At 44.0% G+C, this 12,324-nt stretch overlaps 1 protein-coding gene across 2 annotated transcripts; it reads left to right on the forward strand.

Moving 5' to 3' along the window:
• The first annotated feature begins 6,083 nt into the window (after positions 1 to 6,083).
• On the forward strand, positions 6,084 to 9,633 carry LOC123113563 (renalase). Of its 2 annotated transcripts, XM_044534841.1 has the most exons (10): positions 6,084 to 6,270; positions 6,379 to 6,478; positions 6,574 to 6,754; positions 7,788 to 7,860; positions 7,950 to 8,129; positions 8,643 to 8,740; positions 8,819 to 8,913; positions 8,994 to 9,167; positions 9,269 to 9,452; positions 9,548 to 9,633. In XM_044534841.1, the coding sequence occupies exons 1-9, from the start codon at positions 6,228 to 6,230 to the stop codon at positions 9,447 to 9,449; spliced, it is 1,125 nt and encodes a 374-aa protein (XP_044390776.1). In that variant the 5' UTR covers positions 6,084 to 6,227; the 3' UTR covers positions 9,450 to 9,452; positions 9,548 to 9,633. The 2 variants fall into 2 exon arrangements, with proteins under 2 accessions (XP_044390776.1, XP_044390775.1); XM_044534840.1 differs by having other exon boundaries at positions 9,269 to 9,633.
• The last annotated feature ends 2,691 nt before the right edge of the window (positions 9,634 to 12,324 follow it).

A 12,324-nucleotide genomic window follows, 5' to 3' on the forward strand; every position in this document is an offset into this window, starting at 1 on the left:
TTATACGTTTAGTAGGGGTGTGTCGAGTACAATTGCACGCATAAATGCTACAACTACCAAAAAGACCGGGATATACCGAATGTCTAGAAAATTTTGTAGAAAGGACCCCACATAAAAGAATATTACATACAAGTCTATTCGAGTCCCTGCAAACAACAGAATTTGAACTCATCGTCGATCGTCAGTGTTGTCAAGACGCGCACTGAGCGAAGAGGCGGAGCACCAGCAAACCAAAATAAAGGAAAACGCCATAACCTTGTAGACGTTGTGAGCCGATGACTAGAGCTAAACAGGCACTTGACGATGTGGCATGTCGCCTGAGGATGTTCCCCATGCCGGCCTAGGTCCAGATCTGACGTGGTAAGCCACTGTTGTGAGGGAAGAATGCCAACTATGTCGTGATCAGGCCACTGACCTTGTACCAGTATCAATTTGTCCCAATTTTCGGCGTCACCATGAGAGTGGACACAGAAACATAAGGGTTACTGATTGAATGAACGGAAAGAAGACGAGACCTTTGGCTCAATGGCGCCATCGGGAAGAATGCCACCGTGGTGAGGAGGAGACTGTGGCCACCTTCTTCGACGCAGCGAGCAACCTCACAAAATTGGCACTACTAGAGGAAGACGGAGCCCTAAATCCATGGAACAGTCGGAATATAAACGGAGGCCCATCCCCTCCTCTAGCCGCCAGAGCAACGGATGAAGAGGGGTGGAGATCAACGCCTCATTGGCGTTCAATGGAAGGGAAAGAACTGCCGCCATTGTCATCCAGGAACAAACCAAAGCAGTTCACATGCCCTCTGGACTTTGGTAATTACTTTTGCAAAATACCAAACGTACATAAGTTGGATTAACCTTGAAATTTCTGAAGAGCCGCTCAAATCTCTCAACCTAATATTGTTGAATAAGTTGTGGCCGAGACACCCCTTTAGGACATGTCGTCAAACTGATGATTTATCGGCATACAGTCTGAGAAGAAGTTAGTGAGAAAAAAAAATGGAACAAGAAATCCTAGTGACCAAGCCAAACTTGCACTACCATCGAGATCACCACCGCAAGATTGAAGCATTAGATGACAGAACAATAGTTTCTATCAAAGTACTGACAATGAATTATACCAGAGCACATGGAACAAAGCAGCCTACGAGGACGCAAGATCAAATGTGGAAGAAGTTGGGTAGTGATGTTTTTAAAATTAATGTAGATATGGCGTTCCAATATGAAACACTTTCGGGTGCAATAGGTGTGATTGCTCGCAACAGAATAGGTAAATTTATAGCTGCACCTAATTGGTTCCTTCCACATATCTGCTATGTCGATGTGGAAGAGATAACAACTATCGGGAACAGATTATACTTAGCAGGACGAACCGGGTGTAATGACTTGATGATAGTCTGACAACAATTTTGCGGTTGAGGCAGTTCAGCAGAAAGGCGGCCATGTGGCTTTTTCAGTGGTTATAGTGCTCGAATACAAGGAGCTAGCCCTGGACTCCGAGAAGCAAATGAAGTTGCTGATGTGTTGGCGAGGAATTCTTTTAGTGGAAAATATTCTATGTTCTAGAACTCTATGATCCCTGATTTTATTTCTCAAACTCCTGTAAATGACATATCGATCATCTGAGAAATAAAATATATGCTTAAAAAACAATTCTTACATGGAGAAAGGAAAAGAAAACAGGCACGAATTAGACGTCGGAGAACAGAACTCAAACAGAACACAAATGCGACGATAGTAGAAGTAGTTACTCCTCCGGACGGCTGGGGGAAGTATGTGGTGCACCTGCCTCCAATTTATACCTTCTAATATTTTGAAAGAAAAATGTAGAAAACATTTAGGACATAGACACAACGTGAATGTATGTTATCACGAAAGTGCAAGTCCAAATTTGAAATAACTCAATAAAATGTCATTTTTATTATAAAATGGTGATAATGTGCTAAATTCAAAGTCAAACTTTTTTTTGAGCATCGGTACAGACACAAGCGCTCATATACACGCGCATACACTCACCCCTATAAACGCACACATGCACACCCTACCCCTATGAGCACCTCCGAGAGACTGAGCCGGCATATCATCTTGAGATTTACGAAGTCACCGTAGGCGCCTCGCCGTCGACGGGAAAGTCTCCTCCCACTGAAAGCGCATCGCCAAAAATCCTGAAATAAATTCAGAAATAACGCGAGCACCAGAATTTGAACCCTGGTGGGACTATTTGGTGTCAAGTTTGTTTATTTTCCCCCGACCTTTGGTACAAACTTTTATTTATAATTGTATGACATGTTTGGTTCAGTATTTTCTAAAAATTTAAAACTATCAACAAGATTAGGTGCATCAGGTGCATAACAAGTCCCTATGCACTAGATATTCTCCCCATAAACGGCTAAAGATTAACAATAAATTATAAACAATATAAATGCATGAGGTTTTTCTAGAGAATTTTTTTGAAACACCCATATTTTTTTGTCAAATACTCCTCCATGGAGGACTTAGAACATTTTATTAACATCCCAAACAGTGTACAGATAACAGCCTCCCCTCACGAAGGTTGACGCTTCAAAAGCCTTTTCAGAGTTACATCTTGATCCTATGGTACAAGATAAACACAACTAGTAGCCTCCCCTCAGGAATGTTTTCACTCTCGAAGCAATAGTTTAGTGTCGCCAAACCTGATTTAGAATAGATATTTTCTACATAGTAATAGTCTGCCCTATAGCTGGCCAAACGGGCCGGGCTACACAGGCCAGCCCGCGAGCACGCCGGCACGGCCCGCCATGGGCCAGGCACGGCACGGGCTAAACGGGCCGTGCCCGGCACGCGGCACGCCTTGGGCCGTGCCTGGGCCTGGAGCCTGGGCACGCAGGTCGGCACGGCACGGCCCATTTAATTTTTTATATATTTTTCAGATTATATATATATACCTAAAATATAGCTCAATAGGCCTAAAAACCAGCCCAGCAGGCTGAAAATGTGCAGCCCAGCGTGCTAAATGGGCCATCGGGCCAGCCCGTTTACTAATCAGGTCGTGCCTGGGCCAAGGAGCAGCGCCCGTGGGCCGGCACGGCACGGCCCGGCTATTAAACGTGCCATGGCGGGCCGTGCCGGGCTAGGCACGATTAGCACAGGTCGGGTCGTGCCGTGCCGGGCCGGCCCGTTTGGCCAGGTCTGGTCTGCCCCCTCCCTGTGATGTAGAAGTATTTGCCTACATCAAGGTTCTGTACACACTTTTTGAAGAGCATAAAGAATTAGTAGTATGGACCAGCAGAACTCGTCATTAAAATTTGCATTGATAATAGGAATCTGCAATATCTGATCTTTTAAAATGTCATCAAAATACAAAGAATTTTTCTCCTCATCCCAAGACTTTGAACTATTATCCCAAGACTTTGAAATTGTCTTAGAAATTTTCTTGTGTTGCTTCTCCTATAATGTTGTCATTTAGACACCACCCATACATATGCAACATGATCTGGATAGAATGTATGCTCCTACAGGTTGAAGAAGTGTCGCATGAAGCTGGACGATGTTCCACAGACATCAAGTCTCGGCCTACACAAGAAAAATGTATCCTACTAGTCTGATGGGTTGTCTAAGACAATTTCTTCTGATGCCCTCCAATCTCAAAAATCATCACCATTTCTTATACAAAAGATCATATGTAATTGCCACTACTCTTATACCTCACCATTTCTCTCTATTCAGCATTGTGCAATCAACAAGGCTTTTGACTAGATAAGAACATAAGCAACTTATGAAGGCGGGCAAGAGTTATATAGCTTGGGTTGGCTGAGTTAGTACTATGGGTTCAGGAGGTGGGTGGGTGTGATTGAGCTTCCCAACAATACCATGCTCTGAGATAGAGAGCAGGCGCAAGAAAAGTAATATAATATTGTGAGAAGAAGATACATGTACTACAAAGTATTTTCATGGGTTTTTCTACACTTGGGTGCATTGCACCCACGAGAACAATAAAATTGAAAAAACATCTGAATCTTTGTGGGATTGATTATGACCAAACCAATTGTTTTAGGAGCTTGCAAAATTTGGTGGTCAAAGGACATCCCTTGAGGTCCATAAAAATAAATAACAAAATTAATCCTGAAACTTCTGTGCACCGTTGAGCATAATCTTATTTTGCTTGTTGGAGCTCATCATATGTTATTTTGCCACCAAATTTGCAAGCACATAAAACATTTGGCCATCATCGAAGCCACAAAGTTTCAAACTTATGATTTTATTTTTTGCTATTTTTGGATTTTACTATTCATCATCAGGTGCAGTGCACAAGGGTGTAGCCACAACTTTCTCAAAGCCATGTGGTCATATGACTTTTATACTCATATATGTCAAATAAAGGAAATTATATAGTAAAATTTTACAATGACTTCTTAATGTCCCTACTGTAGAAAGATTAAAAAAAGGATAACCAACCTTCCACTTGTAGTCTCCCTAAAGAAAACATTACAGGTCTATATAGGACCAACATATCTTTTTAGGTGTTATCCATATGTATAAAGGCATTTGAGATCATGCGACCAGGGTAATAAAAAAATAAGAAGATGTTCTTATCCTATAATGTCGTATTCTTCTACCCACGTACGACTCGCTCATCCCAACAAGTGAACGCCTAAGAAGAACACACCATCATAAGGATGAAGTAACGAGATGACTCTTGTTCCGAGCGTCAGCGCCTTTGCCATTCAAACATTGTCACCAACAAAAAAAAATTCTACTATTAAAGAAAGTATGTATGTAATTGTTCGTTTCCATCGCTTGCACCTCCCCATAAATTAGGGCTAAAAAATGGCTTCTCCCGTCACCACAGATGTAGATTTTGGGTTCTTTCCTCCTGGTGCCAAATTACTCAGTTGGAGACGAGAGAACCAACCACAACATGATGGAAACAACTATTCCTTCAGCGGATTGGGGAATTTTCTAGTGCATGAGGGTTGTGGTAGACCAGACGTGTTTATATACCTATTGAAGTTCGAAAAAACCTAAAAAATTTGGGGCATATACACAACTGAATATACGTTATCACAATTGAAGTTCAAATTTGAAATACAATAACTCAATAACAGTGACAAATTTATTAGCAATAGTGATAACAGGCTAAATTCAAAGCCCAACTCACATTAGGTATTGTTCAATGTCAAATATGTCCCTTTTCCTTGACCTTTGCTATCGATTTTAATTTGAAAATTTATGACATGATTACAAGTACTATATGTGTCATAATCCATTTTGTTTATTTTATTTTGAAACTTTGTATCAATTGGACTGAGTGCATATCAAGTCATGTGCACTAGATATTCTCTATGGCGGCTGAGATTTTGAACCGTGAAAACCTATGGTGATTTTCATAGAAATACTACTATTAAAATATAAGACAATTATTAATTAAGGTGTATATTTTGCAAAGTTTACCTCCAAACCCTTCTAGTAGCGGCAAGTTTGTTTGTATCAAACTTGCACGAATGTTTATAGGAATGCATCAACCTGATGGTGGTTGATCAAAACAAAATCAGCATCTTGCAGGAAGCATATCGAAAATCATGCAAGATTGTGAGCTTATCGGTTGTTGCTTCTATTTTCATGACGGAAGGATGACGCCATGAATTGTCGCAAGGCCTCCTTGATCTCCCGAATAATATGGTTTGTATGAGCCCAAGAACAGTTGCGCGAGGTTCAGAATCACCTGAAGGCAATCTTAAGCAATGCACACACACACACACACCAGACACCCAAATCCAGAGCGAGAGGTAGTGCTTCCCACGCCATAGCCTCGAGCATTGCCCGATCGAAGCAACTCATGATGGTGACGGACGAGCACCCCATGAACGCGCCCTTGGTAAGCTAGTAATGACAAGTGGCACAATGCATGGATAAGTAAGTGTTGTCGGCCAAACCCATCATGCATAATTTTGAATTTTTCTTGTTGAGAAACTAGAAATAAGAAACATATTGTTTTTTTAGGGGTAGAAATAAGAAACGTTTTTTTTTTCAGAATCGTATGAGTGAGTAAGCAAGTATATTGGGCCAAACCCATCATACTCTCGGCCCGGCCTCACAAGAGCCCAGACATATGAATGGTCCGCAAGGCGCCACGTCCACTATGCAACGGCTAACCTTCCTCCACCGCGAAACGCCCACCGCCGCGCCGCACTCCGTCGATTCCCCAACCCCGATCGACAAGGACGCGCCGCCGGGAAGAATCCGACCATGAGCGCCGCCGCGGCCAACGTCGCCGTCATCGGAGCCGGAAGTAAGCGACCCAGATCGGCCACTCCTCAACACAAAACTCTACCCGCAATACTCCTGAATTCCTGATCCGATCGTCCCCCACTCACTGTCCTTTTTTCCCGGATCGCAGTGACGGGCGCCGTGTGCGCGTCGCTCCTAGCCGCGCGTGGGGTGGCGGTGACGCTCTTCGACTCCGGCCGCGGCCCCGGCGGCCGCATGGCGCAGCGGAGGTGCTCGCCCGATCTACTGCCGCGCTGTGGCCCGTGGTGTCGCTTTTCGGCTCTGACTGGTGCTCCTTTTTGGAGGGACGGTGGTGTGCGTGCAGGGAGGTGATGGACGACGGCACGGAGCTGCGGTTCGACCACGGCGCGCCCTACTTCACCGTCAGCAACGACGAGGTCGCCCGGGTCGTGGGCGGGTGGGAGGCGCGGGGGCTCGTCGCCGAGTGGAAGGCCATGTTCGCCTGCTTCGATCGGGAGACCGGCAAATTCAGAGACTTCGATAAGGTTCTGAGCCTCAAAATCCCACCCCTGTTAGTTTCGAGCACATATGAAATTGGGAATGTAGCAGTCAGAACCTAGAATGCTCGACTAAATTTTGGCTGCCGATTCTGATCATTGTTGCACATAAAACAACAGAAACTGCCTAGAGTGTAAGAAACATATAAACATTCCTGGGAGAAGAAAAACATCCCTACACATCAATGACTGAACCTTCACAAAAATGAGCAGGTGAAAACAAACCCTCTAACAGACACACATGCTGCCTCACAGGCGTCAATTCTGAGAAAATTGTTGAACTATAATTCAGTTGCATAACTGATCTCATACTTTCAAGCAAAATTATAATTAGGCAAAAAAAGATATAACTAATTACTTCTACTAAATAATCTGGACCTCACACGAAAAATTGTTGTCAACCAAATGATAATACAAGCATGAGCCGCCTACTGAAAATTTAAAATGTGAAGTGACAAAACAAAAACTACACATTTTGGTGCTATTTTTCAAGATTGTTCGCAGGTTTCTATGAGAAGTTATTTGTTTTGATTCATCTCATGAGTCTATGCTACGCATGAAAAAACCTGCATCTGGACTCTGGACAGTGACCATGAATCTGTAGGAGGACAGAGCTACAGAAAACTGAAACTCTGGAAATTTCAGCTAAAATACTACGTAGCTGCTAAACAGATTAACTGACCAATAAAACTCACTCGAACAATTACACTGCAAGAAAGCACAAAGCAGATATTCATGAGGTGAAAAATATTCATCCATATAAATTCATCATAGCACAAGTAGCGCTCGTATACAAAGCAGTTCTGAAATCAAAACTAGGAAAAGAAAATAGAATTTGTTCATTCAACTCAACAGCTAGCTATTTTATTACTCCGGCCGGGTACCTAGAAATTAATTAGAATGAATCAAACTTCCACTTTTTCCCATAAATTTTCATCCCAACTGTTTGTGAGTGTTTCCTACTCCTTATTGGGTAGATCTGTCTGCTAACATTTGCTCTCTGGGAATGTATCCTTGTCAGGAGGGAACCATGAAGAAGTATGTTGGAGTTCCAGGCATGAACTCAATATGCAAATCCCTGTGTCAAGAGGATGGTCAGACTTTCTGCAAAGTATTTGACTCTCTGGCACCTGGGGAGAAAACACGAATTCCTGATGCGCATACTTGATATCTGTTGTGCTAGGTTTGGTGACCAAATTTGGTGTCACTATTGGAAAGATGGATTGGCTTCAAGATAGGAGCTCATGGTCTTTGGCTAGCTTGGATGGCAAAGATCTTGGCAGTTTTGATTTTGTTGTGGCAACAGATAAGAACATAGCCTCACAAAAAGTTTCTGGGTTGACTGGAAAGCCACCGCCTCTTGGTTTGTTCGATTCCATTCTCTACATAATATGCTCTACTTACTATCACATGACAAGATTTCTGTTTTTAGTTTTCATTTTTAAGAACATTCTTCTAATATTCTGACAAGTTCTACAAATCAGGATGGTTATCACTACTTTTAATTAGAGAAATGATCCTTTTTTACCCTAAGTGAATTGCTTTTTGTGTCTTCGATTTATGCTTAGCATTTATTTTCCAATGGAGTAATGGAGTGCTACTGTGCACATGCTAAACAGTCAAAATGTTTTAAATAAGCTAAATGGGCTGTAAAGCCATGTCCCATTCCTAGTAGGAACTTCCTACCCCAGGAAGTTCCAATTATGCCTTCCCCCCTTTGCTACCATGTTTAGATAAAAAATTGTTTCGGAAGGGTACAATATTGGTGACGTGTTACCTTCAAAAGAAATTGCGTGTTTCAATGAATGGTTTGGTTTAGCTTGTTCACTAAATTGTAATATTGGATCATCACCTTTGCTTTTTCATGTTCTGTCAGATTTGTCAGTATTTCCACACTTGTCAGCAATGATTCAAGATATCCCAGTTCGCCCCTGTTTTGCTCTGATGTTAGCGTTCTCAGAGCCTCTTGCGATGGTATAATCAGTCTCCAGTTTGTTGATTTATACATCTATAAACCATCGTTGTTCATCTACCTCGTGGTGTTTTAATCAGGTACCTGTCCAAGGGTTCTCTTTCTACAATTCTGATTCTCTAAGCTGGGCCTTTTGTGATAGTAGTAAGCCAGGACGTCATGTACCTCCTAATAGGTATACACCTTTTTTTATATGCACTTGGCATTTGATGGATTGATAGTTCAAATTCGTTAAATGCAATTCTTTGTATTCAGCCAATCGTGGGTGTTGCGTTCAACCACCGAGTATGCTTCTAAGGTAATAGACAGTATGGGTCCCCGGAAACCTTCAGCAGATGCCCTTGCTAAGGTTGCAGAGGAACTGTTCAGAGAATTTCAGGCTACAGGACTGAACATTCCACAGCCAATCTTTATGAAAGCTCATAGATGGTTAGTATTCTACATGAATTCTTCAGCTCCTCTAATTGAATCATATTTTATTTTTAACGTACTTATTTCTTATTGGTATCTGTCTATAAACAAATTTGCAGGGGTGGTGCTTTCCCAGCAATTTCTATTGGCGGTGATGATAAGTGTGTCTGGGAGAAGAACATGAAATTGGCTATCTGTGGAGATTTCTGCGCTAGTCCAAGTGTCGAAGGGGCTGTCCTTAGTGGCATGAGAGGAGCTTCCAAAATCCTTGGATGTTTAAACTTACCATCAGGGTTGTGACTTGTGAGTTTTGACTGACATCAATTCTTCTTGATTCCTCTCTGGTTTGTATCTATGTGTGCATTTGTCGTTTAAAGAGATGCACTTTTTTTGTACAGAAATAATTGGCATGGTCCTATAGGGAGGATATTGTTTGTTGAATATTACGTTAAATAAGAAATAAGTGCTGATTTGGTGGCAAGAATTCCAGGTGTATCATTTGAAGATGTTTCTATTGTTTTGCATTTTTTATCTGCTGCTTCACAGCTGGTCCTACAAGCCTCCGTTGCTCTGACACTAACATGCAGTTTTGGTTTCCAGAAATAGTGAGCACATATGAACTCATGAAAGGCGATCTAGAGATAGGCAGAGCACTGACCGGACTAATTCTCCAGTGACCTATCCTGGAGTGTCACCAAACCATTTTTAGAACAATGTTCCTGGATGTGGATGCTGAAAATCTCTTTGGAATATAGAGCCGGAAATCTGGAATTTAGGGTGTTATAGAACATGCGTGTGATGCAAGTGATCTAGGAGAATAGCCTTTTGGTACATGCTTGCTGAACCTGCAAGTTTGCCAGATGATGGACAAGTATAACTGATGGCTTTATGAGGTCTGTTGGTCTCAAATCTCAGACCGGCATATATTTTATGCATCACAATAGCCTTTGTCTGATAATACATCCATATTTTATTCTTAAGTACATGGAAATGTTTTTAAACCCTTTTCTTTTATATTGGAGTGTACTTCATGAGAGATTCACAGGGCTAGTTAAAGTAAAGGCAAGGTGAACTCATTTACATTCAGAAGAGATAAGCTTCAGAATTTGTTTGATTCACTATAGACACCTAATACCTGAAAGCTGCAGAATTTGAATGATGAATATATATATTTATCAGTGCCATATGTAGTCCACATCACTGAGGACAAAATTCTGTTGATGTGGTATAATTGTCCAAATTATTGTTTGTCATCAAGAAAATGCCATCATTTGGCACCCTTTACGTCCATTGTCAGTGACCACCATCTTGAAACTGCCAGATTGAGATACTCCTTGGAGCTTATGAATTTTTTCGTATGTCTCGCATTCTAGCAATGATATCAGATGCCGCCTGATAACCTAAGAGAATAAATATGGAATGCACAGTTCACGGACAAAGATTTGTCCAACCAAACTTCATAACTTTGCTCTCGTCTAATTTGTCCAGCAACACCTGTGATCAGTTCAGTTTGGTATTGTGTGCTGATATATTTAATACTATGCATACACGTTACTTTCAGTTTGATCGACTTTTTCTTTGAAGTAATACAATACATGTTCAGTGTAAAGAATATTAGGATGTTTTGTCCATGTGTAATCATGTAAACCATGAGTAGCATAGTGATATTATTGAAGTGCAGCCCCCAGTCAGTCCATTTATTAGCTCCTTCTGTTTTCTTTTTGTTGAAGGATTTGGGATACATAGTGTTATGGTGCTGCTAGAAGGAGGGCACGAGAGGGCCAGCCGGGGGCCTTTTGCCCACGGCCAGGCAAGAGGGAAGGGATTTCCTTCTTAATTCTTGCTTGATTAGATTGATACATCTCCTCTCTTTATATAGAGAGGTTTACTTGACTCCCAAGCAAGGCTTACTTAACCCCTAAGCAAGCGACCCTTATCTCTAATTAACCCTAAGACTAACGGGCTATACCGCCAGCCCAGGCCCATTACGTACTCTAACACTACACCCCACCTGGACATGCAGCTTGTCCTCGAGCTGCAGTCTAACCAACTTATAACCATGACTCGACGCAACACAAACCTAACACCTAAAAACAAGCCTTTTACATCTCGGCTTGTGTTATTACTCTCAAACTGAAATAGACTGTGACGCTTTATTTTGGACGTGCACTTGTACATCCACCTGAATCCCATGGACACCACATGGACAAAAGGAGTGCATGTGTATGGCTGTTGGTCTGCACTGCACAGGGAAGAGTGGAGGGCTTGCGATGGAGAATGTCGAGGAGGGGTGCGCCCCCCCAACCGCCGATGTCGCAGACTTTGAGGCCGCTGCCCACGGGGAAAACAGCATGCCCGAGAACCCCGACGCAGCGGACGAAATCGTGGTCCTTTGCGCAGTGAAGGGCAACTTGGAGGAGCGGCAGCTGCAAACCACGCACCTCCCGCACACGCCGACGCGCTAGGAGGCCGCGCGCAGCAGCCTGCAGCCTCACCGCCGCTGACACGTGGCGGGTAGCGATCCAAGATGGAAGCGGTGACTGCGCCGGCGGGGACTTGATCTGCTGGATGTGGACGCCCTGGGATGGCGGCGGCGCTGATGGGAACAAGGTCATCGCAGTCCCGTCGTAGGGCAACCCATACTGGGCGGCGGAACTGACCGGCGGTGGCTGCTGCGGTGTCGCGCCGGGCAGCGGCAGCGGCTGCTGCGGCAAAGCGACAGGCGCGGCGGAGGCCGCTAGGAGCGGCGGCTGCCACTGCAGCCAGGACTGGGCGGTGGTGGCGATGGATGGCAGCTGCAGCGGCCCGGCGAAGGCCGCCTGGTGCGGCGGCTGCCACGGCAGCCACGGCGGCGCGGGGGCGGCGATGGGCGGCGCAGCTGGAGGCGGCCCGTAGGACCCGACCAAGAACATGTGGATCTCCTGGACCGCCTGGGTTAGGTCCCATAGCACCCCGAACACCTCCTCCGGGGTGAAGACGGCGGGGGCGGGCGCGACAGAGGATCCCGGCGCGGGCAGGAGCGAGGCAACGGTCGTGGTGGTCGCCGGAGGCGACGAGGTGACCGGCAGCGGAAGAGACGGGGCTTGACAGCGGTGAAGACATGATCGAACCGAAGCTAGCTGATACCAAATTGTTATGGTGCTGCTAGAAGGAGGGCACGAGAGGGCCAGCCGGG

The sequence above is a fragment of the Triticum aestivum genome, chromosome 5B (assembly GCF_018294505.1).
Source record: "Triticum aestivum cultivar Chinese Spring chromosome 5B, IWGSC CS RefSeq v2.1, whole genome shotgun sequence".
In the NCBI taxonomy this organism is placed as follows: domain Eukaryota; kingdom Viridiplantae; phylum Streptophyta; class Magnoliopsida; order Poales; family Poaceae; genus Triticum; species Triticum aestivum.